The sequence below is a fragment of the Thamnophis sirtalis genome, unplaced genomic scaffold, assembly GCF_051295495.1.
Source record: "Thamnophis sirtalis isolate CommonGarterSnake01/CBP01778 unplaced genomic scaffold, rThaSir2_p1.2 scaffold_11, whole genome shotgun sequence".
NCBI classification, from domain to species: Eukaryota; Metazoa; Chordata; class Lepidosauria; order Squamata; family Natricidae; genus Thamnophis; species Thamnophis sirtalis.
Window position 1 is genome coordinate 50,774,219 of NW_028261391.1, and position 16,087 is coordinate 50,790,305.

The window sequence follows — 16,087 nt, forward strand, 5'->3', positions numbered from 1 at the left end:
ACATCATTACTACAATTGTGCACTGATATCCAATATTGATATATAATACTGACTGCAAAGATAAATGTAACTCTGGGGAAATATTATTGTTGTATATTCCTTCCTCATGTAGAGATTACATTACACATCCAATTAAATTTCCAGTTACAAATCAAGGACATTTCAACCTTAGCTAATGATTTTCATGACATGAAAATATGTACTGTTTTCACATACCTCATACAGGTCTATCATCACATTGCCTTCTAGATCTTGACTACTTTTGACATTTTCTAAAGCCAGGGTAAAGTAAATCCCCTGGGTATCAGAGATGTAAAGGTTGTATGTATCATTCTGGTTCCATTCCTGAACTGCAGCAAACACTTGATTCTCATCAGTGCTGATAACATGCATGTCCTGAGGGAGAAAGCAAGGAAAGACATTATGGTTGGCATTTCATTTGTCACTGTTCCAAGGACAAGGCAGGGTAATCCTCTGGAAGCCAAACTCACAATCATTATGGAATCTAATCAGAAATCCAAACCAATTTACTTGCATGCGCACATCCATACTTTACAGATTCTTTGTTCTGCTAATATATGCAGAGTTATAATGAAATGAGATCACATTAAGTGAGCATTTATATTAGTCATCGTATTGTACAGCAGTAATGAAAATGAGTGTATTTATTACACAAAATGTCAAATTTTACATTTAAGACTCTTGTTGCATTATGGATGGGGATTTTTTTAAAAAAATTCCAATCTATTGTATTTAAAGTTGAGAGTAAATTACAGCCTTCATAAACTTGATGTTGCTTTACACCACAGCTGTGGAATTTAATTGCAGTGCATTTCATTTAATTTCCTATACTACTGTTACTCATAAACATTCTTTTTTGAAAAGTTCCTAAGAACTTCACAATGTGGCATTATCTTGTTATCATTCAAAATACAAGTCTACTTTCTCCATTTTTAATTAGTCCATACCTGCTTTTTACAGATATGTATGTATATACATATCAATTTTTTTATTTTAACAACTGTGTCTTTGACAGGCAGTGCTATGTATCTCTGTACTATGATTGAATATTTGAAGTAAAGGTTACCAAACCTACATGATCAGTAGTCTATGGCAAAGACATAGAGAATAGGCCTCATCATAAAATGAGCCAAAACCATCAGGCATAGATTATACTTCTCAAGATTCTGAATGCAATCAAAGAATTAAAAAACCCTCAGAGCGATAATCCTGCATTCATGTTGCTGGGAGACTGGAGATGCATTGCCTGAACCAGAAAGAGCAGATGAAAGTCTGCTTATCCTTAATGAGCAGAGGCAATGTACATTCTGCACTTGGTTGAGTTTGTGCTCAGAAGCTAACGGGATGAACCTAATTTGTAACCAGATGGGAGTCCTGTAGAATGGAAACTCACTTGCTTCATGGTGTTTCTTCCCAAGTGCTTGTCGTGTCCTGGGGGGTGGGGAGCTTCCTGACAGGTGCTGGTGAAGAGGAGATTAAATTTACCTGCAAGATTCTGATTCCATGGTTAATCCATCAGATCAAAGAACTGCTAGATAAGCAGTTGCCTTTCTTCTTCTCGTGCCACCTGCTATCCTGGGAATATTTGTCAGAACTGATAATAAAAGTGGGGAAAACTATCTCTTTCTTCTTGAAATCTCATAATCCCATGGATCAGCTTTGGGTGATTAAAGGCAGTACAGAGGGACAGTCTTGTTTGAAAGAATCAGAATCTCCTATTGCCAAATGCAGAATAGGTCTGGAAATTGTTGAATTGGGAAGGGAGGTAAGTCCTCAGCAACCTAAAATGGTTAATGAGATCTGACCAATTGCAAAATCCTGACCACATCATTGACTATATCAGAAGACACTATATATATATATATATATATATATATATATATATATATATATATATATATATATATATATATATATATATATATATATATATATATATATATATATATATATATATATATATATATATAGGCACGACTGTGAGTGTTTAATAAAAAACATCATTGTTTGGTTTAGTTGTAGCAGTGGCTCAGATAGAAAGTCCGTACAGAGAGTGGTAAGAACAGCCAAAAAGATTATAGGAAGCTTGAATCCTGAATCTGTTATTTAGGATTACTGTTTATAAGCTCTATGTGTTTATAGCTCAAAGGTCTGTAGTTCACAAGGCTCCCCTCGTCCGGGACCTAATTTTAGACGAGAGGGCAGACCTGGCATGTATTACTGAAACCTGGCTGGGCCCGGAGGGAGGAGTCCCCCTCGTAGAGATGTGCCCAGAGGGTTTTCAGGTGCTTCATCAGCTGCGATCCCAGAAAAGGGGTGGGGGTGTGGCTATTGTTATGCGAGAGTCTCTAGTACCTCGTAGGATCCCTGCTCCGGAGCTTGTCGGGTGTGAGTCCCTGCTGGTGAAGTTGGACCTCAAGGGTCAAGTGGGCTTGCTGTTAATGTACCTGCCTCCCAACAGCATTGCAGCAGCCCTCCCCTTGCTCCTCGAGTCAGTAGCCGAGCTGGCAATTGAGTTTCCCAGGCTTATGGTTCTGGGGGATTTCAATCTGCCTTCGCTCGGTGAACACTCTGATGGAGCGCAGGAGTTCATGGCTTCCATGACAGCCATGGGCTTGACCCAAGTAATTCGTGGCCCGACTCACTCGGCGGGTCACATGCTCGACCTCGTATTCCTCTCAGAGCAGTGGAGTTGTGATCTTGGTTTGAGGGGTAGCGAGATCTTACCCCTGTCATGGTCAGACCACTACCTACTGAGGCTTGACTTTCGGAGACCAAACCCCCACTGTAGGGAGGAGGAACCGATTAGGTGGTTCCACCCCAGGCGACTTATGGACCCTTTGGGCTTTCAGACGGAGCTTGGCGTTGTTCCTGATACCCTCGCCCACAGTCCGGCGGAGACTCTGGTTGCTGCTTGGAATTCAGCAGCGGCAGGGGCTCTTAACCGGATTGCGCCTTTACGGCCGATCCGAGGCAGTGGATCCAGGAGGGCTCCTTGGTTTACTGAGGAACTCTGGGAGATGAAGCGCCGAAAGAGACGCCTAGAGCAACGATGGAGATCCAGTAAGTCTGAGTCAGACCGAGCGCTTTTAACATCCAGCATCAGAGCCTACCTTCGGGCAATTAGGACGACCAAAAGAACACACATTGCCTCTCTGATTGCTTCCGCTGAGTCGCGCCCAGCCACCTTGTTCAGGATAACCCGTTCCCTCCTAAATAGGAGGGATACGAGCGATCCTTTGCAAGGCAGAGCTGAGGATTACGTCCAATTCCTCGCGGATAAAGTTGCTTGGCTTCGGACGGACCTGGACTCCAATTGCGCAGAGCCAGCTGAGGCACCAGGGGAGACTCTGGCAGGACATCACTGAATTGATTTTCAAGCTGTTACCCCTGAGGACATGGACAAGGCCATAGGAGCTGTAAGTGCCTCCACATGTGTACTGGACCTGTGCCCCTCCTGGCTGGTCGCTAACAGCAGGGAGGTGACACGGGGCTGGATCCAGGCAGTTGTTACCGCCTCCCTTCGGGAGGGGTTCTTTCCCCCCACTCTAAAGGCGGTGGTGGTGAGACCCCTTCTGAAGAAGCCATCTTTGGATCCAGCCGTCTTAAACAACTATCGTCCAGTCTCCAACCTCCCCTTTGTGGGGAAGGTTGTTGAGAAGGTGGTAGCCTTTCAGCTTCGGTGGTCCTTGGAGGAAACCGATTATCTAGATCCCTTCCAGTCGGGATTTAGGCCTGGCTACAGCACGGAAACCGCTTTGGTCGCATTGATCGATGATCTCTGGAGAGCCAGGGATGGAGGTTATGCCTCCGTCCTAGTGCTCCTTGACCTCTCAGCGGCTTTCAATACCATCGACCATGGTATCCTTCTGCGACGACTGCGAGAGGTGGGGGTGGGAGGCACTGTTCTACGGTGGTTCTCCTCTTACCTCTCGGACAGGTCGCAGTCAGTGTTGGTCGGAGGGCAGAGATCGATCCCTAGGCCCCTGAATTATGGGGTGCCGCAGGGTTCGGTCCTGTTCCCCCCTCCTGTTTAATATCTACATGAAGCCGCTGGGTGAGATCATTCGATGGCACGGGATAAAATACCATCAGTATAGTATGCAGACGATACACAGCTGTATCTGTCCACCCCGTGCCAACTCAGTGAAGCAATTGACGTGATGTGCCAGTGCCTCGAGGCTGTTAGGGACTGGATGGGGGTTAACAAGCTTGTACTCAATCCAGATAAGACCAAGTGGCTGGTGTCTTTACCTCCTACTAATTGGCCAAGTGTTCCATCTCTCAGGCTGGGGTGTCAAACAAACAGGGTTCACAATTTGGGAGTCCTCCTGGACCCACAGCTGACTTTTGAACACCACTTGTCGGCTGTGACCAGGGGGGCATTTGCCCAGGTTCGCCTGGTGCACCAGTTGCGTCCCTACCTGAACCAGGAGGCCCTCACAACAGTCACTCGCGCCCTTGTGACCTCTAGACTGGACTACTGCAACATGCTCTACATGGGGCAGCCCTTGAAGAGCATTCGGAGATTCCAGCTTGTCCAGAATGCAGCCGCGCGAGTGATCGTGGGTGCACCTATCCTCCGCGAGCTGCACTGGCTGCCTATTGGTCTCCGGATACGCTTTAAGGCGCTAGTCGTCACTTATAAAGCCCTTCATGGTATTGGACCTGGGTACTTGAGAGACCGCCTGCTGCCAATTACCTCCACTAGACTGATTAGATCCCACAGATTAGGCCTCCTCCAAATTCCATCCGCCGGCCAGTGTCGACTGGCGATTACCCGGAGGAGAGCCTCTGTGGCTGCTCCGACCCTCTGGAACGAACTCCCCGTGGAGATTCGAACCCTCACCACCCTCCAGGCCTTCTACATAGCCCTTAAAACCTGGCTGTTCCGACAGGCCTGGGGCTAAAGAGCTGTTGCCCCCGTCTCGAATGGTATGACTGTCGTGTGTTTTAAATTATGCATTGTTATGTGTCGTTTTTTAATTTTTGTCTGTATCCCCCTTCCCTGGTTTGAGTTGTGAGCCGCCCTGAGTCCCCTTCGGGGGAAAAGGGCAGCATATAAATATAATAAACAAACAAACAAACCAAACATTGTTAGAGACCCCACACACCTGCTTTATGGTCTGTTTCTGTTGCTTGCCTCTGGAAGGAGGTTTCAAAGTATTTCTAGTAGGACTACATGATTCTGTAACAGCTTTGTTTCCTTTGTGCCATCCGTCTGGTAAACTCGCAAGATTCATTTTTCTCATGTACATTTATACATTTGAACTAGACTGTGTTTATTTACTTATATTTTTGTCATATTTATGTGGTATATATTAGAGATGGTGACCCTTTGAGAGCTGTATGCAACAAAATTTCATTTTAATGTATGCCAATCAATGTACATTTAAAGAGATAATAAAGTTATTCTAAGGCTAAGTTCTAAATTGTTAGCAAAACAACATCAAAAGGTGAAAGACAACTGTTGACAAAAAAACTAAAGATATATTCAAACTGCCTCTGTGCTGGGCTGGGGAAAAGACAAAGAATATCATGAGGATCTGTCCTTTAAATACAGTTAACGGGGCATCTTTGTGTAGTGGTTAGCAGGATGTGAGGTTGAATTAGATAAAACAGTATTTTAATTGGCTCCAACTCTGTTAAGATCTTATATTTGCAATTAGAAAATAGTGACAAAGCATGGAGAAAACAGTCTCACAGTTGCAGAGTTTTGTGGCTCTACTGTACAGATAACGAAGTTCTTTCTCTCACTTTTGGCATATTCAAGTAGTCTTGAGAAGCAGTACTTAGTATTCCTGGTGGCTGTGAGTGTACATTGCTTATCTGCCACTCTTTCCACCATTCTACTTCTTTTTTCAGTCTATACTTTACTAGGCTAAAGAATTGTCAGCAAACTTGTCATGGACAACAACTGCTACTCAAGTGCACTACATAATAACGCCCTTATTCTTTCTGTCAGATTCAACAATTTGTCTGTTGTTTCTGCTGGGCAAATCATGCCATGAAACATGTTTCCCACTGACATAGAAGAGTTAAGCAGAAGAGAAGGCTGGGAGAGGGAGATAAAAGGCAAAAAAGAAAGGAAGAAGGAGCAGGTTCAAGTCTAATTGGTGTATCCCCCAGCCTCCATCCTGACAACAATCATGACGGCTTTGTTTTAAGTCTGCCTGGAAAAATGTGGCTTTGCTAGCCCTGAAAATATCCCACCCTCAACACTGAAGGACAGTTCACATTAGTATGCAGCACATTTATCTGACCTTTGTACTTTCCTAAAGAGAAACAAAGCACAATATTATGTGCATCATTTGAATTGGGCATATGAAAAGAACTAAAGGCTAGCGCTTTCTGAATCACCATGAAATTGCAAGTTCCCCTTTGCTCAGTTGATATGGGGAAAGTAAACTTTTTGAAAATTTAATGAAGGCAATCTAGGATATAATTAATATAGCTGTTGAAACTGTGGGTTACTTTTGAGAGTTTATTTTTCAGAAAAAAACCTCTCCTTTTTCACTTTTCTTCCGTAGGAGACTAATTTCTGTTGCCCTGATAATTTGATTAAAAATGAATGAAAACCACTGATTCTTTCCATAATTACAGAAAATGTCCCTTGTTTTCTCTCTCTTTCTCCCTCCCTCCCTCTCCAAACTAACCTACTTTCTTATCCCACGCTGTCACTAAATTACTGTATAAAACTAATTTGGAATGTTTTTTTTTCTAAGCAGTCTAACATCATTTTTTTTAAAAAAAGTCAGTTAAAACATGGTATTTTATTGATATTATCAACTTAAAGACAAACAACTTGATGTAAAGGCTATCAAACAGTTATTATTTATTTTTATCTGTAGACATTTAGCTATGTTTCCTTGGAAAATAGCTACTTTGCATAATATACTGATTGTATAAGAAAGCCAGGGGATTGTTAGTCTTTCTGATTAAATGTTTCAACCCAAATAGACTTTGGGGGGGGGGGGAAGATGGCTGGCAATGTTGCAATAAATAAATTTGTTCCAGGAGTTTACTTAATCAGCAATAGATATTTAGTGGTAGAAGGACACTTCTAAATTTGACGTAGTCCCAAAAATTGTGATAATAACCAATATTTGATTTCTCAGTGCAATTTTCAAATTATTTTCAAACTAAATACAGTGAATCAGAATCCAAATATTTATAGAAACATTTCTCAAAAACTTAAAACAGCCAGTGTTAGTAATTAAACATTTTGCACCTATCCAACATCTTCAACAGAAAATCATATATTTGTCAGATAGTGTAAGCTGATGTATTAGTATAAATATAACTACTTTTGCCAGAAAATGCTGGCAAAACACAGATGAGTATTGAATCCCTGAGATGGTCTTCAGCTCGGCTAGAATTATTTTCCTTTAATTCTTTCTTTGAATCTTTCTATTGAATTATGTCTGTACAACTTTATTAATTGTACAGTAGCAAGAGCTGACACTAAATTTATCCAGATGCTAAATTTTTTGATGTTTTTTATGGTTTGAGAATGATAGGCATGCCTAAATGCCAATGAACCTGGCACCAAATAGACCTCTTTATATGCTTATCATTCTTAATCCAAATGTGCATGGACTAAATGAATGATAATACCCAACATCCATTGACAGCAGCTATTATGCATGATAATCTTGATGAGGTTTGCAAGTCGGCATTTTCAAATGCTGCTGCCTAATGCCTAGAATAATTATTTCACTATGATCACATGAAAGGCATCCTATTTTACTATTTCCTTTTACTTAAACCAGTAGAAACATCAAGGCAAGGAATCCAGTGATAAAGTTACTTTTTCTCAGTACTAAAATTCTATACTAAAGTCCCATAAGCTGCTATGGTGCTAAGAACCCTTTAGAGCATTGATTTTATTTGGAGAAAGTAATTGCGCTGAAAGAGATTAAAGACTCTCTACCCATAAAAGGCCGTGCTTGTTTCATTTCCTTTTGACTGTGTTGTGCTTTGTTCATTTTTAATAAAGGCAGCCACCTGCTTTGATAATAGCATCCTAAACACGCTTTTCTCACTGTGTCTCCGCGCATACAGATTTAGCTGCTCATCCTTTGAAGTTGTGTAAGCTTGTAATGAAGCACCTCGTGGCCTTAAATATTACCCTGCAGGTGGATTTAACATTGTCTGCTCCTTGAACAAGGTGACAGAGAGGGACTCTTGGGGCTAGTTAGGGAAAGCAATATCCTACTTCAGAAAAAGTTGCTTAGGAAATATTTAGTTAAAATTACTTCTATAATGAATTATATTAGCTAATAAATGCTCATCCGCAAAGAGGGAAAAAGATACTTTAAGTTATTATAGGCCAGCATAAGGAGGCATAAAATTATACCACCTTGTCTATGTCACATGGGGAATGTTTTGCCCTTCCTTTTGGTTCCTTTTACTGTCTTTATTCTTTGTAAATTTAAATTCCAGATATTCTAAACAACAGCCTTTTCAAGAAGATCAACATTTTTAAACCCTCCCAACAAATCAACACAACCCATTAGGTAAAGTAACATGTACCAAATTAAAAACCTCAAAATTACTTATCTTTGTATTTAGAAAAAGGGTTTATGAAGAATTTGCAAGCAAGAACATGTCTAACATTTCCTTTCATCAGTAAACTCATTATTTCAGAATATAACTATTGTCATCTGAAAGGAAAGTTGAGGGAAAGAGATCTACAGAAAACAATGCATGATTTTGTTTTCTGGCCACTTTGGCTCATAATGTAAGTCATTTAATTTCAAGTAAATATAATACCAAAGAGCTTCCTCCTGAAGCCAGTAGGTTACATGGTGCATAGGAAGGTTTAGGTTTTTTTTTAGGTTTTATTTGTATTTGTAGGCCGCCCTTTTCCCTGAGGGGACTCAGGGCGGCTCACAGAAAACCAAGGGAAGGGGGAATACAACATTGAGATTACAACACATAATAAAATAGCAAACAACATGCATACTACATTCGGGCGGGGTAACAGTCCTTATCCCCAGGCCTGACGGGCGAGCCAGTTCTTCAAGGCTATGCGGAAGGCCTGGACGGTGGAGAGAGTACGAATCTCTACGGGGAGCTCGTTCCAAAGGGTCGGGGCCACTGCTGAGAAGGCCCTCCTCCTTGTAGTTGCCAGCCGACACTGGCTGGCCGATGGAATACGGAGGAAGCCTAATCTATGAGATCTTATAGGTCGTAGGGAGGTAATTGGCAGAAGGCGGTCTCTCAAGTATCCAGATCCACTGCCATGTAGGGCTTTATGGGTGATCAATAGCACCTTGAAGCGCATCCGGAGATCGACAGGTAGCCAGCGCAGCTCGCGGAGGATAGGTGTAATGCGGGTGAATCGAGGTACACCCGCAATCACTCGCGCGGCTGCGTTCTGCACTAACTGAAGTCGCCGGATGCTCCTCAAGGGCAGCCCCATGTAGAGCACGTTGCAGTATTCCAGCCTAGAGGTCACAAGGGCCCGAGTGACTGTTGTGAGGGCCTCCCGATTCAGGTAGGGTCGCAACTGGCGCACCAGGCGTACCTGGGCGAATGCCCCCCTGGTCACAGCCGCTATATGGTGGTCGAATGACAGCTGTGGATCCAGGAGGACTCCCAAGTTGCGAACCCTCTCTGAGGGGTGTAAAATTTGACCCCCCAGCCTGAGTGTTGGATTATTGGTCAAATCTTTGGGAGGAAAACACAACAGCCACTCGGTCTTTTCCGGGTTGAGCACAAGCTTGTTAATCCTCATCCAGTCCATAACGGCTTCAAGCCCCCGGCCCATCACGTCCACCGCTTCATTGATTTGGCACGGGGCGGACAGATACAATTGAGTATCGTCCGCATATTGATGGTATCTGATCCCGTGCCTGCGGATGATCTCCCCCAGCGGTTTCATGTAGATGTTGAATAGTAGGGGGGATAAGACCGAACCCTGCGGCACCCCATATTTTAGGGGCCTTGGGGACGATCTCTGCCCTCCCACTAACACCGACTGCGACCTGTCCGAGAGGTAGGAGGAGAACCACCGTAATACGGTGCCTCCCACTCCCACCTCCCGCAGTCGTCGCAGAAGGATACCATGGTCGATGGTATCGAAAGCCGCTGAGAGGTCAAGGAGGACCAGGATGGAGGGATGTCCTTCATCTCTGGCTCTCCAAAGATCATCCATCAATGCGACCAAAGCGGTTTCTGTGCTGTAACCGGGTCTGAAGCCTGACTGGAAGGGGTCTAGATAGTCTGCTTCCTCCAAGGACCGTTGGAGCTGAAAGGCCACCACCTTCTCAACAACCTTCCCCAAAAAGGGGAGGTTGGAGACCGGGCGATAGTTGTTAAGGGCAGCTGGATCCAAGGATGGTTTCTTCAGGAGGGGTCTCACCACCGCCGCTTTCAGTGTGGCGGGGAAGTTCCCCTCCCGAAGGGAGGCGGTTACAACCGCCTGGATCCAGCCTCGTGTCACCTCACTGCAGTTAGAAACCAGCCATGAGGGACACGGATCCAAAGCACAGGTGGAGGAACTTACAGCTCTCATGGCCTTGTCCACATCCCCGGGGGTAACTTCCTGAAACTCAACCCAGAGCTGTTCTACTTGGTCCCCCTGTGCCTCGGCTGGAACTGCAGGTGTGGAGTCCAAGTCCGCCCGAAACCGAGCAATTTTGTCCGCTAAGAATTGGGCATATTCTTCAGCTCTGCCCTGCAAGGGTTCCCCCGTCTCCCTTCTGTTCAATAGGGAGCGGGTTATCCTAAACAGGGCGGCTGGGCGGGACTCAGCGGATGCGACCAGGGAGGCTATATATGATCTTTTAGCTGCCCTAAGTGCCCTAGTATATTCCCTGGTGCAGGTGGTTACCATTGCTCGGTTCGATGCGGACTTATCGGACCTCCAACGGTGCTCTAGGCATCTCCTCCGGCGCTTCATCTCCCGGAGCTCCTCGGTGAACCAAGGAGGTCTCCGGGATCCGCCGCCTCGGAGGAGCCGCAGTGGCGCAATCCGGTCGAGGGCCTCTGACGCTGCCGAGTGCCACGCAGCAGCCAGAGTCTCCGCCGGACTGTGGGCGAAAGTGTCAGGAATAACCCCAAGCTCTGTCTGGAACCTTGCTGGCTCCATAAGACGCCTGGGGCGGAACCACCTGGTCGGTTCCTCCTCCCTACAGTGGGGGTTTGGCCTCCGGAAGTCGAGCCTCAGTAGGCAATGGTCTGACCACGACAGGGGTATGATGTCACTCCCCCTCAGACCAAGATCACACATCCACTGCTCCGAGAGAAATACAAGGTCAAGCATGTGTCCCGCTGAATGGGTTGGGCCTCGGATTACTTGGGTCAAGCCCATGGCTGTCATGGAAGCCATGAACTCCTGCGCCCCATCAGAGTTTTCACCGAGCGACGGCAGATTAAAGTCCCCCAGGACCATCAACCTAGGGAACTCAATTGCCAGCTCGGCTACCGACTCGAGGAGCGAGGGGAGGGCTGCTGCAACGCTGTTGGGAGGCAGGTACGTTAGCAGCAGACCCACTTGACCCTTGAGGTCCAACTTTAACAGCAAAGACTCACACCCGACAATCTCCGGAGCAGGGACCCTACGAGGAACTAACGACTCCCGGATAACAGCGGCCACACCTCCACCCCTTCCCTGGGCTCTCGGCTGATGTAGCACCTGAAATCCTTCTGGGCACAGTTCTACAAGGGGGACTCCTCCCTCTGGGCCCAGCCAGGTCTCAGTAATACATGCCAGGTCTGCCCTCTCGTCTAAAAGTAAGTCCCGGACGAGAGGTGCTTTATGTACAACAGACCTGGCATTTAGCGACAACAGCCTGAGACCAGGGTCCTGACTACTTGCGCCATCTGGTCTTGGAGTGGGACTCCTAGGGCCGGAAGAAGGGATCTCTGTAATGTAGCGAACCCTCCTTCCCCGGTAATGGCCTGCCCTAAAGTCCCCGCCGTATCTGCCTCTCCCTGTTACGACCGCAATACCCCGACCCTCTCCCGTATCTCTGGTCCCCTCAACCACCCCCGTGGCCCCCGCAATTCCCGACAGGTCCTCCGAATCACGCACACTCATGCACTCCCGCAAACAGTCCCCACGTAGAAAGTTAAAAAACACAAATTTACAACAATATAATCATAAAAAGTGGGACATTCACTCATGTCAAGCATGCCTCATACATAACCCATACAAAGAAAGAAGAAAAAGATGAAAGGAAAGGAAGAAATTATAATTGCGCTAGAAGTTAATTAGAATAAAGTGCGAATAATTCTGGAAGAGTCCAAAAAAGTCTGAGGTGGTTAAGGAAAGGAGAGAGCCTCCTATACACTGTAGGTACCCCCACTCGTCCAGCAATGATGTTATCCGAAGGAACAGGTCCAAGGCGGCATCAGGCAACAATGGCCGTGGCAGATGAAAATACAAATAAAGGAATAGATGATAATACAGTCCAAAAGGTCCAATAGCCGCATTCCAAGGGGAGTCCAAACTCAACCAGCAAAGGGCCTGTGATGGCAATGGTCCAGTGGGAGAAAGAATGCCCCAACAGGGGAGGCCAAGCCAAGGGGAGAGGAGTGGGGTTGCAATCGTAGCAGATAAAAACCACCTCCCATTCTCTCCCAGTATTGTCTCAGGCTAACCGCCTTCTCCCTGGGGCAATAGATAGTCAAACAATCCACAGCAACCAAAAGCACAGACGAGATGAAGAAATGATAAAAGGGGGGTAAGGGGGAAATTCTCTCAGCCCACAAGAGGAGGGGGGGGGTCAGGGAAGACCACATCCCCACCCTCTATTCTGCTTTCCTCTAGTGATGCACGTAATCAGCTGACAGCAAAACTCTTACCAGCAGTGCCTGTGAAGAAAAAACAAGGGAGCAATTTGGATGAGTGCAAGCAAGGTAGGGCTGGTTAGATGGTACTGATGATGGGTGAGGAAGAGGGATCAACCATCAATCAATACCATCTAATCAGCCCTACCTTGCTTGCAGTCATCCAAATTGCTTCCTTGATTTCCCCCTCTCTGGAGGGAGGTGCCCTTTGGATACACTAGAACTGCATGGAATACTGCAAGGGTGCAGTATTCCATGCAGTTTACCACTCCCTTTATTCCACTCGTCCTATCAAAACAGCCAAGGAGTAACAGATCACTAATGAAGATCTCCTGAGACTCACAGAGGAAGGGGAAATGGCACAAATCTATATTATATCTGGAAAGAATGACCACATGGGTCATGGGTTGCACAATATTACTTTAAAGCAAAAGAACCTATTGCTAGATAAGACACTCTATGATGTCTGTATTATTCTAGAAAGTGCCACTTAGACAACCAAAACAAGTGAGTTGTGTGACACTAGATACTGTAACCTTGAAGATTACTGTCTTTCTTGGAATATTAGTGTAGGGAGACTACTTTTAACTAGAGGTGTAAAAGATGCATGCCATAAATTGGTATGAGAATGGCCTTTTGAAAGGCTTGAAAACGATCTCTGCCATGTGATTATATATTATGGGATGGAGTCTCACAGAATTCATCTTTCAGGAGTTTTAAATTTGCACAATTTTTTTTTTGCTGAAATATATTCATTATATTCATAGAAATAATTTATAGAAAAGTATGTTTTGGAGTGTTTGTGTAATTAAATAGAATGCATATATTGCCTTTTCTCTGAGCAAAAATTGGCTTATATGTGATTAATTTTTATTTTAGTCTAACAGCAGTCCAGTGAGATTAATTGGCTGAATGTGAGTGACTGGCTGAAAATAATCTTAAGAGAATGGATCTGATATGGAATCTTTTCGATTATATCACAATATGTTAAGATTACCATACTATCTCTAGTATGGAAATCTTAACATATTGTTGATATAATTTCTCAATATGAGTGATAGCTCATTTATGATAGAGTGATAGACAGTTTGGTCTAGCAGAGACAGCCAGTTAGCTAGAAAGCCTTCTTGGTGACTTTGGGCCACAGACTTTGAGCCACTGATTTTGGACTACTGGATTATGATTTTACAAATTGGGATTATGGCATGATATACACAAAAAGGGCCACATTTAAAGCGATTCATTTATTTTTAATGGCAAGGCAACTCAAGAAGCCCAAAACTATATCCTCATATTGTAATTGGGTATTACAGGTTTCACAGAAACCTGAAATGGTGGATAGATGGTGATTAAGCACTTTGAAAAGCTTGACTATCTCACTATAAATAGTCTTATTGAAAGTAGTCTGCATAAACTACGCTGTGGCATTTCTAAATGGCCTTTATTACATTCATTACAATTTTTGGCTCCAAAAGGCTTTGATGAATTTTTAAACATCTCTTACAAATATAAACTTGTCTCATGATGATGTGATTCAAGAGAATAAATCCTCGCATGTCATTTGACGTATCTAAGAATTCAGCGTACTCTAGAATCCCTTAAAGGTGATTTGGATTTATTTGGATTTGGATTTATTCAATTTATAGGCCGCCCAATCCCGAGGGACTCCGGGTGGCTTAATTCAGATTTTTCAGATTTATTTCTGAAACCTCTCAGTTCAAATATTCTGAAATGTTTATAATCATAACTTTTAAAATCCAATTAAGAATAGGAAAAAAGGATCTAGTGGCAGGATGAAAGTTTAAAAATCTATATTCCTAATGGTTGCAGTCAAGAGCATTGATCTCATTATGATTGGACATCTTAGTTTCATTTAATTTCCTGTAATATGGACCTAAGTCACAGCACATCAAAAAATGCAGACCTTGAATCTGACAAGCAATTTCATAAACTATGTTCTCAGATCATGTTACAATGCATCAAAACATTTTGTATGGGGAACAAAAGTCCTTAACAATCTTTTTTTCTGTCCTTCAAATTTTTAAAAAAGAAAAGCCTTGAGATTTTGTTTCCTTTTATATAAAAAGTAACACAGATTTTTTTAAAAAATGAAATAAGCTTCCCCTTGATTGATATTTTTTACTAAGATTCTTTAAAAGGCCATGTAATACATGTTCTTTTAGGCTCCATTGCTAATTTTCTATTTTAAAAAAAATAGAGGCATATAAAAGCATACTTTCTAAAGAAAAAAAATCATTTAACACAATAAATTATGGAAGCTAGCAGCACATCAGAAGGCCGAACTTTTTAATAGAAAACCTCAAAATGTCATTATTGATGAAAATGAAATACTAATTAGTAATTTCCACCAACTGAAAAAAATCAATCTGCATTTTGAACTGATGCCATTGAACAGCTGCAATATCGATCTTAGACAGTATTTTGCTTGCTGCTTCAACATGTTCTTGAAAAATAAAGGGATGCATGCACTAATTAAAACAATTCTGAGCAAACTGGCCACAAGCTGCAATTCCTCTGGTCCATCACCTAGCATTATATAGGAATATTGGAACCATGATAACTTACCTTTGGCAAAGCATATTTAGGAAGTTTCATCTGCGCAAAAGTATTTCTGCGGTAAGACACGTAGTAATGCGGACGACCTCCAGATGTCAGCTGCAACATATAACATTGCTTTTTCTTATTATTTTAATCGAGATGTTATTATCACTGTTTTTTCCCCTTTTTAAGGCATGTAGAAAATAACAGGTGCATTATAAAGGGAAATGCAGTTATGTCACAATGGTTCCAAAATGGCAATGAAGATACAGCAGGAGATGAAATAGCCCTCATTCAGATATGGAAAAAGATAGCATTAATAAGTATAGTCTATGCAGACTACAAAGGGAGACAAAAAGAGCAAGGGAAATCTACAGATGCAGGTTTCAGAAGCAGCATTCAGCATCCTCAATTGCAGAGGCAAAAATTGTAATACTGTACTCAAGTCAATAATGTTGTATTGTTATATAGTATGTTACATATTATATTTCCAATTTAGACAATGAGAAAATCTTTTCTGCTCTAGTCAGCTTTGGGGAAAAAACTTTTTTTCTCCCAACCCAGGCTAAGGGCCCTAATATTTTGATGAGTTCTAGAAGGTACACCAAAGTCCTCCATATAGAGTATTTCATTTGTATAACAGTAATATTTACACATGCTACAGCCAACCACTTCTTCCAGCAAGCCACAGAAATGAAATAATCTT

General features: G+C 43.3%; 1 protein-coding gene across 1 annotated transcript in view; it reads right to left on the reverse strand.

Moving 5' to 3' along the window:
• LOC148043642 (VPS10 domain-containing receptor SorCS1-like) overlaps positions 1-16,087 on the reverse strand; it is a 596,751-nt gene that overhangs the window by 107,137 nt on the left and 473,527 nt on the right. Inside the window, exons 8-9 of the mRNA XM_087726087.1 lie at positions 15,409-15,498; positions 217-396 (exon numbers count right to left, since the gene is read on the reverse strand). Coding sequence (XP_087582213.1) covers positions 217-396; positions 15,409-15,498 — 270 coding nt within the window. The remainder of the gene's footprint in view (positions 1-216; positions 397-15,408; positions 15,499-16,087) is intronic.